This window comes from Petaurus breviceps, unplaced genomic scaffold (assembly GCF_028583685.1).
Source record: "Petaurus breviceps papuanus isolate PSGF00001 unplaced genomic scaffold, PetGlider_PUasm1.0 187, whole genome shotgun sequence".
NCBI lineage: Eukaryota > Metazoa > Chordata > Mammalia > Diprotodontia > Petauridae > Petaurus > Petaurus breviceps.
In genome coordinates, this window is record NW_027185799.1 from 14560137 (window position 1) to 14575639 (window position 15503).

The 15503-nt window shown below is 36.4% G+C and overlaps 1 protein-coding gene across 1 annotated transcript in view; it reads right to left on the reverse strand.

Annotated features, from left to right (window-relative positions):
- CCDC171 (coiled-coil domain containing 171) overlaps positions 1-15503 on the reverse strand; it is a 555758-nt gene that overhangs the window by 463410 nt on the left and 76845 nt on the right. Inside the window, exons 6-7 of the mRNA XM_069090675.1 lie at positions 14457-14647; positions 12011-12142 (exon numbers count right to left, since the gene is read on the reverse strand). Of these exons, the coding sequence (XP_068946776.1) occupies positions 12011-12142; positions 14457-14647 (323 nt within the window). The remainder of the gene's footprint in view (positions 1-12010; positions 12143-14456; positions 14648-15503) is intronic.

A 15503-nucleotide genomic window follows, 5' to 3' on the forward strand; every position in this document is an offset into this window, starting at 1 on the left:
TATACATGCAATTGGGAAAAGAAAATACTGTTTTAAAAAAAGAATAGCAACATGCTTCTCTATAAGATGGCTTTGCTTAAATTTTTTCCTTGTAACAAGGAGGATTCACTCTATAGGATAGAAATGGAAAATGACTATGATATAAAAGACAAAAAGCATTAACAAAATGCATTCTGATTTTTAATAAAAACTTTAAAAATTAGTCTCCTTGCAAATGAAATCACCTTTTAGTATTTTTTTTCATTTTTCTATCAAAACAAAAATACAAAATCCTTGAAAGAAAGCAATGGTAATACATTAAGAGCTTTATATTGCACTATGTTTACTATCTAGGAAATTGACAAGTGGCGAAGTTTTTTATTTTCATCACTAGATGGTAGTATTTCACTTTAAATGCTTAAGAAAAATGCCTGTTCATTAGAGAACAGGTGGTATTTTAAAAAGCATCAGAGGGAGAAATCACAGCTGCTATTATCTGTTAAGAAACACAAATCTTTGCCCGGTCTCACAGAAATTGTCTAATAGTTTATGACTGAGTCATTTTATCTGCCAATATGAGCATTATTCCTAAGAAACTCAAGCTTAACAGTAATACATAAAATGATCTATTCAAAGCATCTACAAAAAGTTAAGAAAAGCAATGTAGCAAAAGGACTGAAGCCTAAATCATTTACCATATTTATTATCTCTGGTCAAGGATCCCTACTGTCATTACTTTAATGTACAACTTACCATTTCCTGTTTAAAGTCCTGCAACTTCCTTCTTACTGTGCTCATCTCTGGTCAAGACCCATTACCACTGTTAATGTCACTTTTCTAGATGGGGCACCACTAGTTTCCCACTGTATTAAAAAAAAGTATCTCAGATTCTTACTTTCTGTATCCTTCTCCCATGCCCCCAATTCCCCTTACTATATTTCAAACTACCCTTTTAAGTTCCTGTAGAGAAATTAAATAAATGTTTCTTTTTTATTTTTCTCTGTTTAATGACTTCTCATAAACTTACAAGTGCTACATTCCAGCCAAAGTAGGCTATTCTCTAGTCTCAAACATGAACTATATTCTCTAACTTTAAGGTTTGTGTTCACACTGTTACTTATGCTTTCCTTCTTCTCCACCTACTGAAATCTTATTTATCATTAAAAAGTCAATTTTAGGGTTGATTTTAAGAAAAAGTTCCAAACACTTAAAACCATCCAAAGTGAAATGGACTGCCTTGAGAGGCAATGGATGGTCCCCTTATTGGAGGTCTTCAAAGAAAGGCATAGAAGAAATGCAAACTGTATAATCATAAGGAAAACTATCACAGATCCATTTGATTATTTAAGTATCAAATACTCCTAAGATTGTGAATGTCATAAAAGCAGGAACCACGTCTTAATTTTTTATCACCTTAAATGCTTAGAACAATGTTCTACTCTGACTATTTTTTATAATAATTTAAATTGGAGCTGAGCTCCACTGAATCAGTAATTATCATTTACCTACTATGTATTATTCTTCAATCATTGGAGCTACAAAGATAAGACAGACTGGATTCCTTCCCTCAAGGAATTTTCAATCTTGAAAACAAGATTAAAGACCTCAAATACCTATAAAATATGACTGTAAACAAATTTTAGAGCTACAAAACCCACAAAGTGACAGAAAGAAAAAATCTCCCACTGAAGGCAGCCCATTGGACAGGAAGGGTCTAGTGCAGCACGCTGTCAGCCAAGCCCAGCCCCTTATGAGCCCATGGTTTTAGCCCCAGGGCAGCCACCAACCAGCAGAGGCTGGAGCAGACTTTTGGAGAGTAGATCACTAGCACCTATGGCAGTTTCCAGAATTATCAACCCATAAATGCCAAAGACAAAGTGGGAGGTCAGTGTAGAACTCTGTTGGAACGGGGGGGATGGAGCACGGTCTGGCCTCTGCCCCTGGAGCAAGAAGTGACAGAGGCATGGCAGCCATGCAGCTGCCTCCACCTGGCTGCTTCAAAGCTCCTGGCCTGCAGATTGTAGGGGAACCAAACAAACATTCAGAGGGTAATTGCTCTTGCTTTAAACTGCTTGGATCTGGATCGCTGTCTTGGGTAGAGGTCCTGGGGTGTGTGACCAGTGAGCCAGAGCTTGTGGTGTTTGTGAGAGGGCACCCAACTAATAGCTCTGGCAGCTGGGAAAACCCCAGTGATTTAGGACAAAGTTCTCCTCTCTGGAAGCAAAGGTTTACTGTGGCAAAGAGTTAAAAAGTCAAGTAATTTAACGGCAACATGAGCAAGCAAAGGAAGCAAAGCAAGCACAGCAATCAAACCTTAGATTCCTATTTTGGGGACAAAAAGGATCAAAGCATGGAATAGAAGGAAGACAATAAAGTCAGAACTCCTGCATCAAATGCTTCCAAGAAAAATATGAATTGGTTATAGTCCATACAGGAGGTCGAGAAGGATTCTGAAAATCAATTAAGAGAAGGATTCTGAAAATCAATTAAGAGAAGTGGAGGAAAAATTGGGAAAAAATGCAAGAAAATTATGAAATGAGAGTCAACAGCCTGACTGAGGAAAATCACACCTTAAAAAAACTCAAATGGCAAAAGAGGCTCAAAAAGCCAATGAGGACAAGAATGCCTTAAAAAGCCAAATTTGCCAGATGGAAAAAGAATCTCAAAAGTTCACTGAAGAGAATAACTCCTTCAGAATTAGACTGGAGTAAATGGAAGCTAATGACTTTATGAGAAATCAAGACACTATTAAACAGATAAAACAAATGAAAAACTAGAAGGCAATGTGAAATATCTCATTGGAAAAACCACTGACCTAGAAAATAGATCCAGGAGAGATAATTTAAAAATTATTACACTACCTGAAAGCCATGATCAAAGTAAGAACCTAGAAATCATCCTCCAAGAAAAACTGCCCTGGTATTTTAGAGCCAGAGGGCAAAATAGGTATTGAAAGAATTCACTAATCACCTCTTGAAAAAGATTCCAGGGGCGGCTAGGTGGTGCAGTAAATAGAGCACCGGCCCTAGAGTTGGGAGGACCTGAGTTCAAATGCGGCCTCACACACTTAACACAAAACTAGCCATGTGACCTTGGGCAAGTCACTTAAACCCAATTGCCCTACCTTCCTTCCTCCAAAAATAGCAAGAAGAAAAATCTAAAAAAAAAATTTTTTTTAAGATTCCAAAAAGAAAACTCCTAGGAATATTATAGCCAGGTTCCAGAGTTCCCAGACCAAGGAAAAAATATTACAAGCAGCCAAGAAGAAACAATTTGAATATTGTGGAAACACAGTAAGGATAACACAAGATCTAGCAGCTTCTACATTAAGGGATCAAAGGGCTTGGAATATGATATTCCAGAGGTCAAAAGAACTAGGATTAAAACAAGAGTCACCTACCCAGCAAAACTGAGCAAAATGTTTCAGGGGAAATATGGTCATTCAATGAAATAGAGGACTTTCAAACATTCTTGATGAAAAAATCTGAGCTGAACAGAAAATTTGACATTCAAATACAAGAAGCAAGAGAAGCATGAGAAGGAAAACAGGGAAAAGAAATCATAAGGAACTTTTCAAAGTTGAACTATTTACATTCCTACATGGAAAAACAATAATTGTAACTTATGAAACTTTTCTCAGTATGAGGATAGTTGAAGGGAATATAAATGTATACATATATATATATATATATATATATAGGAGGGCATATGTGCATATGAATACATATGTGAGTGTGTGTATATATGTGTACAGGTATACACAGACAGGGCACTGGATCAATTTAATAGGAAGGGATGATATTTTTTTAAATAAAATTAAGAGGTAAGAGAGGAATATAATAAGAAGAGATAGGGAGAGACAGAATAGGGTAAAACATCTCATATAAAAGAGGCAAGAGAAAACTTACAATGGAGGGGAAGAACAGGAAGGCAAAAGGGAATGGGGTCAATCTTACTCCCACTGAATTTGGCTTAAGGAGGTGTAGCAGCAAGCACCCCAAGCGTCCTCAGGGTGGCTGCCAATACAGGTTCTTGGATCTGCTTTGATAAAGGAAAGCAACTCAAAATGGGTTAACAAGCTTACTTTAATCAGTCAAACATATGTATCGTTTACCTAGTTCAGGGGGAAAAGGTCAGCACCCCCCGAACTACAGAATATACAGACAGAATTAACAAGACAGAAAAACAGATCAAGTAGACAGTTTCCAAACTGTCCAACCATTACATTCATACCAAATCAACATCTGGGTTTCAACATCTGGGTTTTCAAAGCCGGGGGACTCTTAACAATAGCTTCCCAGAGTTTTATCTGATCAAATCACAGAACACTTCTCAAAGTGAGTCCCAAAACAAAGCTACACATCAGGGCTTATATAGCCTTCTCCTGGCTCAGAGAATGTAACAACCTTCTGGACCCACTGGCCAATCAAGAAGTATCTACTGAAAAACAAGCCTCCCACCCCAGGCTCCAGGTGCACTTTAGCCCAGGGGCAGGGAAGATCTTAAAAATTTACATTCCCATTACAGGAAGGAATAACATACACACTAAACTGGGTATCTTACCCTATAGGAAAATAGGGGGAAAGGGGATAAGAGGGGGGATGATAGAAGGGAGAGCAGATTGCGGGGAAAGGGGAGTTAGAAGCACACACTTTGAAAAGGAACAGGGTCAAAGTAGAAAATAGAAGAAGTGGGGGACAGGATAGGATGGAGGGAAATATAGTCAGTCTTTCACAACATATCCACTATGGAAATGTTTTGTGGAACTACATATGTACAACTTGTACTGAATTGTTTATCTTCCCAGTAAGGGTGGGTAACAAGGGAAGAAGGGAAAGAATCTGGAATGCAAAGTTTTAAAATCAAATGTTTAAAAAATATTATTATTTTTTACATGCAACTAGAAAATAAGATATACAAGCACTGGGGTATGAAGATCCATTTTGCCCTAATGAAAAGTTGGAGGGGGGATAGGGGAGGATATAGGAGAGAGCAGATTGGGGGAGGAGGTATTCAGTTTGATTGCTGTTTTGAGGTAGTGGGTAGGGGAAAGACGGGAAAAAATTTGTAACTCAAATTCTTGTGAAAATGAATGTTGTAAACTAAAAATAAACATAAAATTTTTAAAAAAGAAAATAAGATAAAAACAAATAGAATTTATTCAATATTCAAGTGCTAAACAAATTCAAATATTCAACATTCAAATATGCAATAATTATTTAGGTTCTTATTATGAGTACAGCACTGTGCTAGGTGCTGGAAATGCGAAGGTGGTCACTGCCACTGAGAAGCAGACTATCTAATAGGGATGGGATAAGACAAGTACGATGCAAGGTACAATGTTTTAAGTGCAAAGAAAACAAGTGATTTCTTTTTATTATCAAAAATTTTAGGGTGTTGGTCCAAGATGGCAGATTAAATGCAGGGATCTGCCTGAGACCTCCCTGAACCCCTCCAAATACCTTTAAGAAATTACTACGTTCCTACATGGAAAAGCAATATCTGTAACTCATGAGACTTTTCTTAGTGTTAGGACAGCTGAAGGGTATACGTGTATGTGTACATGTACACATACATATGTATATGTGTGTATATATGTACATATAGACAGAGGACACAGGGTGGGTTGAATATGAAGGGATAATAACTAAAAAATAAAATTAAGAGGTGAGAGAATATATTGGGAGAAGGAGAAAGGGAGAGAATGAATAGGGTAAATTATTTCACATAAAAGAGGCAAGAGAAAGCTGTTACAATGGAGGGGAAGAGCAGGGAGGTGAAAGGGAATGATTGGATTTGGCTTAAGGAGGGAATAACATACACACTCAATCAGATATCTTACCTTCCAGGAAAGTAGGGGGAAAGAAGAGGATAAGGGAGGGGGAATGATAGAAGGGAGGGGAGAGTGGGAAAGGGGGTGGTCAGAAGCAAACACTTTTGAAAAGGGACAGGGTCAAAAGAGAAAATAAAATAAATGAGGGAGGGATAGGATGGAGGGAAATACAGTTAGTCTTTCACAATATGACTATTATGGAAATGTTATGTACATCTACACATGTATAACCTATATTGAATTGCTTGTCTTCTCAATGGGGGTGGATGAGGAGGGAAGAAGGGAGAGAATCGGGAACTCAAAGTTTTAAAAACAAATGTTAAAAAACTCTTTTTACATGCAACCAGGAAATATGATATGCAGGCAATGGGGTATAGAAATCCATTTTGACCTACAAGAAAGTAAGGGGGAGAAAAGGAGGGACAGAAGAGAGGGCAGATTAGGAAAATGGGTAATCAGTATTCTTGCCATCTTGGGGTGGGGGTAGGGGAGAGATGGGGAGAAATTTTGGAACTCAAAATCTTGTGGAAATGAATGTTGAAAACTAAAAATAAATATTTTTTTAAAAAAGTAATGAGAGCTTGAATTAGAACAGCACCAATTGAGGAAGGAAATGAAAAGAAATACAAAGAAAGCATAAATACATAAAAGAGTGGCAAGTAAAATATTTTCGTCATTTCTGGATCGAACAATTAGGAAAGACTTCACAGAATAACTGACATTTCAACTGACAGTTAAAAGGTGGGCATTATTTCAATTACCAAGCCTTGAATGCCAAGCTAGGGAGTTTGGCATTCATCAAGTAGTAACAAGCCAAGAAAAAAATTCTGAGAAGGGTAAATTAGAAAAAGGATCCTTCCAGTTCCAAATATATGATTGCATGTGTGTGATTTTAAAATTAATCTAGCAGCAGTGTGTGGCATGAATTTCATGGGGAAAAAACTTAAAATGATGAGATTAATTAGGAAGTGACTATAATAATATAAATGAGAGATACTGAGGTCCAAAACTAGGGTGACAGAAATGAGAATGTAATGGAGAGCACAAGTTCAAGAAATATTATGAAGAGAGAATTTGATTAGATGTGAGTAGCGAGAGAGAGGGAAAAGTTAATCAACAAGTATTTATAGTATCTACCAAGTACCAAGCACTGTACTAGACACTAGGGATACAAAACAAGAAATAAATGGCCCTTGCCCTCAAATTGATTACATTCACCTGAAGAAACTATACACATAAGTAAATACAACATGTATTCAAAGTGATGTACAGTATAAGTTTGAGATGAGGCAGAGGTGTAAGTAGCTTGAAGAGTAACAGGAAAAGCACTTGAACAGAGCTTTAAAGAAAGGAATAGATTCTCAGAGAAGAAGGCCAGGAGGGAGTGAGCTCTAGAAAAGAAGGAGAACCTATACATAAGCATGGAGACAGTTAAAGGAACATCATATGTAAGAACAGCAAGTAGGTCAGTTCAGCTATACTCTACAGGATATGTGGAGGTATTATGTGCCTGGAAAGACAGGCTGGAGCAAAACTGTTAAGGCAATCAGGGGAGTTTTTATTCCTCTTCCTAGAGGGTGCACAACATGATCAGATTTGTATTGTAGAGATGTCACTCTGGCAGCTAGGTGGAGAGTAGAGAGGGGAGAGATTAAAGGAAGAGTATTATAATAGTCCTGATGAGATGCAGATGGCCTGAACTAGGAGAGTATCTTTGGAAGAAGGGGGAAGAGGGTGGCCAGGTAGCACAGAGAGTAAGAGCACCGGCTCCAGTGTCGGAATGACCTGGAGATCGAATCCCGGGCTCAAACATTTAGCACCCACCCAGAAACACCTGGCCATGCAACCTTGAGCAAATTACTTAACCCCAATTGCTTAGGGGCGGCCAGGTGGCTCAGCGAGTAAGAGCACCAGCTCCAGCGTTGGGATGACCTGGGGATCAAATCTGGGCTCAGATACTCAGCACCACACCCAGAAATAACTGGCCATGTAACCTTGAGCAAGTTACTTAACCCTGATTGCTTTAAAAAAAAAAAAAAAAAGAAAGAAAGAAGGGGGAAAATGTGGAAGACATTGTATAAGTGCTTCAACAAGACTTGGAGAGTAATTCAAAGTAAAGGAATAAGGAAGGATGAAGAATCAAGGATGACTCCAAAAGTTGTGAACCTGAATGACAGAAAGAATGGTGAGAACTTTATAAGAAATAGGGAAACTAGGAAGTAAAGGAAGAAAAATAAGGAAAGAAAAGAAAGGAATAAAAAATGTAATAAGCATCAATGTGCCAGACACTGCGCCAAGTACTTTATATATATATATATATATATATATATATATATCATTTGATCCTCATGATGACCCTATGAGGTGATTGCTATTTATATTCATCATTTTACACCTGAGAAAACTAAGGCAGAGATGAGTGACTTGCCCAGGGCCACAGAACTACTAAGTGTCTCAGGTGACTTCAAGCTGTTCCTAGTGCTGCATATATTGCATCTCCTACTTGCCTCTAGGAAGAACAAGGGCAGTGTTCACTGCCAGTCCAATGCTGCTCAGACACTTTGCTTAGGTTCCTATTCCAGTGTTAGCCAGTCCCCAGCACAGGCTCCTGATCACTGCTGTCCATTATGTTTCTATTCATTTCTGTCCTATCCCTACCACGTTAATTAATGAAAAGAAATGCTAGGGAAGGTGGCCTAGCAATACCAGATTTTAATCTGTATTATAAAGCAGGAGTCATCAAAACTACTTGGTACTGGCTGAGGAATAGAGTAATGGATCAATGGAATAGAATGGGTACACGAGACTCGGCAGTCAATGACTACAGTAATCTACTGTTTGATAAACCCAAAGACTCCAGTTTTGGAGATAAGAACTCACTATTTGACAAAAACTGCTGGGAAAACTGGAACAGTATGGCAGAAACTGGGCATAAACCAATATCTAACACCATATAAGAAAATCAAGTCAAAATGGGTGCATGATCTAGATATAAAGGATGATACTATAAGCAATCTGGGAGAGCAAGGAATAGTTTACCTGTCATATTTATGGAGAAGGGAAGATTTTTATGACCAAACAAGAGTTAGAGAGCATTACAAAATGCAAAGTGGATAATTTTTATTACATTAAATTGAAAAGTTTCTGTACAAATAAAGTCAATGTAACCAAGATTAAGAGGGAAGTGGAAAATTGGGAAAGAATTTTTACAGTGTCTCTGATAAAGCCTCATTTCTAAAATATACAGAGAACTGAGTCAAATCTATAAGAATACAAGTCATTCCCCAATTGATAAATGGTCAAAGGATATGAACAGGCAGTTTTCAGAGGAAGAAATTAAAGATATCTATAAGCATATGAAAAAATGCTCCAAATGACTACTGATTAGAAAAATGCAGATCAAAACAACTCTGAGGTACCACATCTCACCTGTCGGATTGGCTAAGATGACAAAACAGGAAAATGATAAATGCTGAAGAGGATGTGGAAAAATTGGAACACTAATGCATTGTTGGTGGAGTTGTAAACTGATCCAACCATTATGGAGAGCCATCTGAAACTATGTCCAAAGGTCTATAAAAAAGCGCATACCCTTTGACCCAGCAATACCACTTCTAGGGTTGTATCCCAAAGAGATCATAGAAGTGGGAAGAGGACCTTTAAGTACAAAAATATTTATAGCAGCTCTTCTTATGGTGGCAAAGAATTGGAAATCAAGGGGATGCCTATCAATTAGCGAATGGCTGAACAAGTTGTAGTATATGAATGTAATGGAATACTACTGTGCTATAAGAAATGGAGAGCAGACAGACTTCATAATTACCTGGAGAAATTTATATAAACTGATGTTGAGTGAGAAGAGCAGAACCAGGAGAAATTTGTACACAATTACAGACACAATGTATGTGTGACGACTAACTTTGATAGACTGGGCTCCTCTCAGCAATGTAAGGTTTTAAGATAATTCCAAAAGACTTATGATGGAAAGAGATATCCACATCCAGAGAAAAGGCTAGAGAGTCTGAATGCAGATTGAAGCAAACTACTTGCTCTCTCTCTTTTTCTTATTTTGTTTTGTTTCCTCTTACCCATTATTCATTCCATTAGTTATAATCCTTTACAGCCTGACTAATATTTAATGTGAAGGTATCTGTAGATCCTATATTTGATTGCATGCTGCCATGGGGGTTGGAGGGAGTATAAACTAAATTAATTAATTTTTTAAAAATAAAATATTTGTCATCGATATAATTAAGGTTGGCTTCTAGACAGTGTAATATGTCTTTGGCAAGGCATATACAAGATTTCTGAGTGTTCAGATTTATTTTGTGTGATGGAGAAGACAGACTTTTTAACATTCACACAAAAAAAATTAAGGAAGATACAGCTGGAAAGAACAGGACCAGAGTCCAAAGTTGATCTAAAGACAAAATGTAAGATAAAGAACAGACAATATTTTTCTCTGTAACTCTGAATGTTTAAATACAAAATAAATTCAGGATTTTCACTTCCAGAAAACATATAACACCACTTTCCCTCAACACCTTTTCAAGAATTAATCTTATAAAATATTTTCTAACATAAGGCTACATTAATTTCTGACAATGCATGCATATTCTGTGTTCAATAGATGTATTAAAAGAATTATCATAATTTATCATTCACTCTATTATTTACTGAGTAGACTAGAGTGGGAAAATTGTGGTCTGGTCTATTGTCTGCTTTGACACGAAATCATCTCAAGAAGGTATAGCAAAAAAATGTTAGTAGACTGGTAGAATTTTTCCTTTAAATTTGTTCCATGGGAACAACAATGGCACTTTGAATTCTGATAGGATACTTCTTCCAAACCAAGTTATATAATATTTCAGATGCAGTTTGGGGTTGTTGGGGTTTTTTTGCTTTTTTGGGGAGGGCAATTGGGGTTAAGTGACTTGCCCAAAGTCACACGGCTAGTAATTGTGTCAAGTGTCTGAGGTCGAATCTGAACTCAGGTCCTCCTGACTCCAGGGCCGGTGCTCCATTCACTGCATCACCTAGCCGCCCCTCAGATGCAGTTTAATGTAACAAAAAGAACACGAAGCCAGAAAACAAGAAACCTCAGTTCTGGTTCTGGCTCTATCACTCAAAAGTAATTTGATACTGTCAGTTTTCCCATCTGTAAAATGAGAGGTCGAATTTAGATGATCTCTGTGATCCCTACCAGTTCTAAAATTCTATTCATTAGGTACTACTTCATGAATATAATTCCAAACAAAATACATTTTTCAAGCTCAATAACTAGAATGCCTCATCATGGCAGTGAAAATCAATTTTAATATCTTAACTATTAAATATCCACTATCCTGGAAAGACTTAACATGAACTGGTACTGAGTGAATTGCCTAGAACCAGGAGAAAATTGCACACAATAACAGCAACATTGTGAGACAATCAACTATGATAGACTTAGCTCTTCTCAGCAATATAATTATCTAAGATAATTCCAAAAAACTCATGATGGAAATGCTATTCACTTCCAGAGAATGAACTATGCAGTCTGAATGCAAATCAAAGCATATTATTTTCGTTTTTGTTTGTTTTTCGCTTTTATTTTATCATGGTTTTTCCCTTTTGTTCTATTTCTTTCACAACATGACTATTGTGGAAATATGTTTAACATGATTGCATACATATAACCTATATCAGACTGATTGCTATCATGGGGAAGGGGAATGGAAGAGAGGGAAAGAGGAAGAAAAATCTGGAACTCAAAATCTTATTTTAAAAATGAATGCTGAAAACTATCTTAACATGTAATTGGAAAAACAAATACTATTTAGCACCCCACCCCAAAAAAAAAAACCAGCTTCAAATGCTATGTTAACCTAGAACAAGCAAGCTCTGAAAGTTAGACCAAAATGGAAAGGCTTCAGGTATGGACCCAGCAACAGATCTACCACCTGCGGAGCAGCCTGGAGAAGTTCTGGGAGAATCATCACTAGGAGGTTAACTATCAGGTACTACAACTCATAAAAACTGTCTGCTAAAGCCACAAAGGAGCCAAAATCTGCATCAGTGGAAGATATAGAGTAAAGAAATTAATGCCTGAAATAAGCTGGCAGAACTAATCACTGTTACCATCAATGTCATTTTAACAGCATAGACACTGAAAGGATACATTTAATGTACTAACTATGTATTTCTATTTTTAAATACCTGTACTAAAAATTGTAACTCTCTTCTTTCTGCTTCCCATTGTTCAGCTTGTAATCTAAATTCCTCAAGTGCTGTCTCCCTGATATGAGATTCCAGTTCATTCTTCTGCTCCTGATGCTGATCCAATGTCTCCTTCATATGAATAAAATTTTTCTTTTATTCATCTATTCAATAAATATTCTCTCTCCCCCCCCAGTTTAAATATATATACATATATATGCATGCATAAATTACAACTACTTAATTGACTGAAATTCATTAATAAAAATATCATGTTTATGTTACATTAAAACTTACCCTGTATACTTGAATAGCAAGCTTTGTAGTTTTACATATGTCAACAGAAGGGAAAAGTAGACTCCAACAAATATATATTAGCATCCTAGTATGTAACCTACTATATGTGTATATATATATATATGTAAATATGTATATACATATATATATACACACACATATATAAAAAAACAAAAAACATCTTGATTGTTAAAAAACAAAACTATGATTCGGAGTAATGAAGACTAAGTATTATGAGAAATAAGAATGATAAGGACGGGGGCAGCTAGAAGGTGCAGTGAATAGAGCACCAGCCCTGGAGTCAGGAGGACCTGAGTTCAAATCTGATCTCAAACACTATTTTAACACAAAAACTAGCCATGTGACCTTGGGCAAGTAACTTAACCCCAATTGCCCTCCAAAAAAATAAAAGAATGATAAAGTCAAACAAGAATAAGGAAACTAAAAATTAAATTCATTCCCCAGAATCATTTTGGACTTTTTTGAAAACAAAAGAAAGTAGGAAGCATTATTCAACTGATGTTGGCTACACATTAAGCATTTTTAATATGTATCTTGTAACTAATATGCTTTGTCTCTAATATGTTCCTTCTATACTAAAGAACTGATATAAGCCTCTCTATCCAGCTCCAACTTCCCATCACTCTAGTGACCATTAATGGAGAGAAGGTAATAATCAAAACAGCATATACTAGCACATAGAAACTAACTTTTACATATCTCTACCTCAATTATTATCTCTCAAATTTATTTTATTATTTCTATTCTTTCAGTATGGCAGTCATTCCTTAAAGATCCATGAGTCTGAGTCCCAGATAAAATAAAATAAGCATGTATTACAAGTATTGTTTTTTTTTCTTTTTTTTTGCTTTATGGAGGGGGGAATGCAGGGCAGTTGGGGTTAAGTGACTTGCTTAAGGTCACACAGCTAGTAAGCATTAAGTGTCTGAGGCCGGATGTGAACTCAGGTTCTCCTGACTTCAGGGCCAGTGCTCTATTCACTGCACCACCTAGCTGTCCCTACAAGTATTATTTCTGCCACACACCCTGCTCCCAGTCCCAACCTACTTAGTCAATTAATCTGCTTCTCATTTCATTCTCCCAAAGTGACCCAAATGCATGACTGGCTAGCACCCTAAATTCTGACATTTCATAGGCTTATTGAAGTTGCCATGAAATTTGACACTGCTACTTGATTTATTACCATCACTTTTAAAAAAGACAAATGCAAAAACCTGACAAAGGATGCATCTACCAAAACCTAAGAAGTTAAGAGTTTGAAAGTGGAATAGTTAGAGCTGAGACAATATCTAACCTTAACATAACATGAGGTCTAATTGGGGGAAGTCAAAGGATGTAGTGTATTTGGACAGGGGCTGCCCTGACCTTGGCTTGTGGGAATTATTGAATATTCTCAGCATTAAAGGTAATTACAGCTGATACAGTTAACAGTAAAAAGGGCACTGGTTTGAGAGTCTGAAGGCACTCAAAGAAGGCACTCAAAAAATTAAATCCAATTGAACTGCACATTGTTAAAAATAGCAGATATCTTTAAAATCACCCTTCAAATTCTATACAATACCCTCTACATAATCCTTTTAAGGAATACAAATAAAGAAATATACCATAAAATAATTACACTAAATATTCATTAAATGTTTATATAACATGTGTCATAGATAACATTTAGAATCAGGACTGAACTAAATAAAATATACTACTACCATTATTCTATGTTCAAACAAAAATATGTATTCCATTCATATATAATCTCAAAATATGTCACGCTTGAGTGGCAAATTGCTATATTTTTTTTTGTAATCTCTTGCATTTCATGTAGTCAAATTATCCTGTCATTTGGTCTAGAAACATCTAAAAACATTTTCACAGCAAAAGTTCTAATGGGATGAGGGATTACAGAAGAGATTGAGAAAAATGCAAAAAATAAAATAAAGAAGAGAAAATGAACATATACACACATACACAAACACACACAAAACAAACAAAAGTGATGAGAAGACTTAGTGCACCCTTACTTGCTATTTACCTTTCCTAAGTCAGATTTTCTTGGTTTACAACAAAATATATTGAAACTGGACTTCTAAGCCAAAAGTAAAGAAACCAAAATTTCTTAATAAGAACACTGTACCTTTAGAACAGTCTCTAGTCTATTTTTTTCCTTCAAAAGAACGTCATATTCTTGATTACAGTTTTGAATTATGTTGTCTCTCTCCTCCAAATCCAATTCAAATCTTCTGCATTCTTCTTTCCAGTTGTACTTAGAAGTCTGAAATGTTTTCTCGATCTCATTTATCTTCTCTTGAAGTTCTGAATTTTGTACTATAAAGGTAAAATGTATGTTTACAGAGATATATACATATATATGTATGTATGTATCCTCTGAATATATTTAGAACCAAATGTAAATCTCAGCGGTGTCTGGGGCCTAGCTTCAGTCTTGACTTTCCCACTGGGGGGGGGGGCCCACTAATCCTCCCAAAGCTAGTTTCCACATCAATCAAATGTAATAACAATACCAGACAAATTCACATTTGCAAGTTTTCTATGCTAAAGAGCTAAAAATTATAAATGCAGTCAAAAGCACCTTCAGAAGTACAAAATATTACTGTTAAATAAATTACAGGCATAAAATATATCTTAATTGTTGTACAAACTGAAGACAGTAAACACATAATGGGAATATATTAACAATACAGTGACTTAGTAAAGTTAAAACTGTTCTGTTTGTGTTGATGCTTGTGATACTTTGTACAGAAGCCCTGGGACCTTACTGGAAGCCCTGAAAGAGTATTTTCTGCTTGTATGTTTACAGAAGTCCTGGAAGAAGGTTTTGGAGGTCCTGGGACTTTACTAATGATTTGTATTGACCTCCTGGACCTTGTTTGTGGGTCTGTGTTGATTTCTATGTTGATGATTTGTGCTGACCTCTTGGACCTTGTTTGTGGGTCTGTGTTGATTTCTATACTGATGATGTGTATTGAGTTCTCAGACCTTGTGGGTATGTCTGTTTTGATTTCACAGGCAGATAGTAAATTGATGATGGTGCCAGTAATGTGTATGAATATTATTGTGGCTCTGTTAAGCTTTGTCTTCCCAGAAACAGGAACTGTGAAGGACCTGAGGTGGACTGGACATTGTGAGCTTCAATATGGAACGGGAACTGGACGAAGAACTG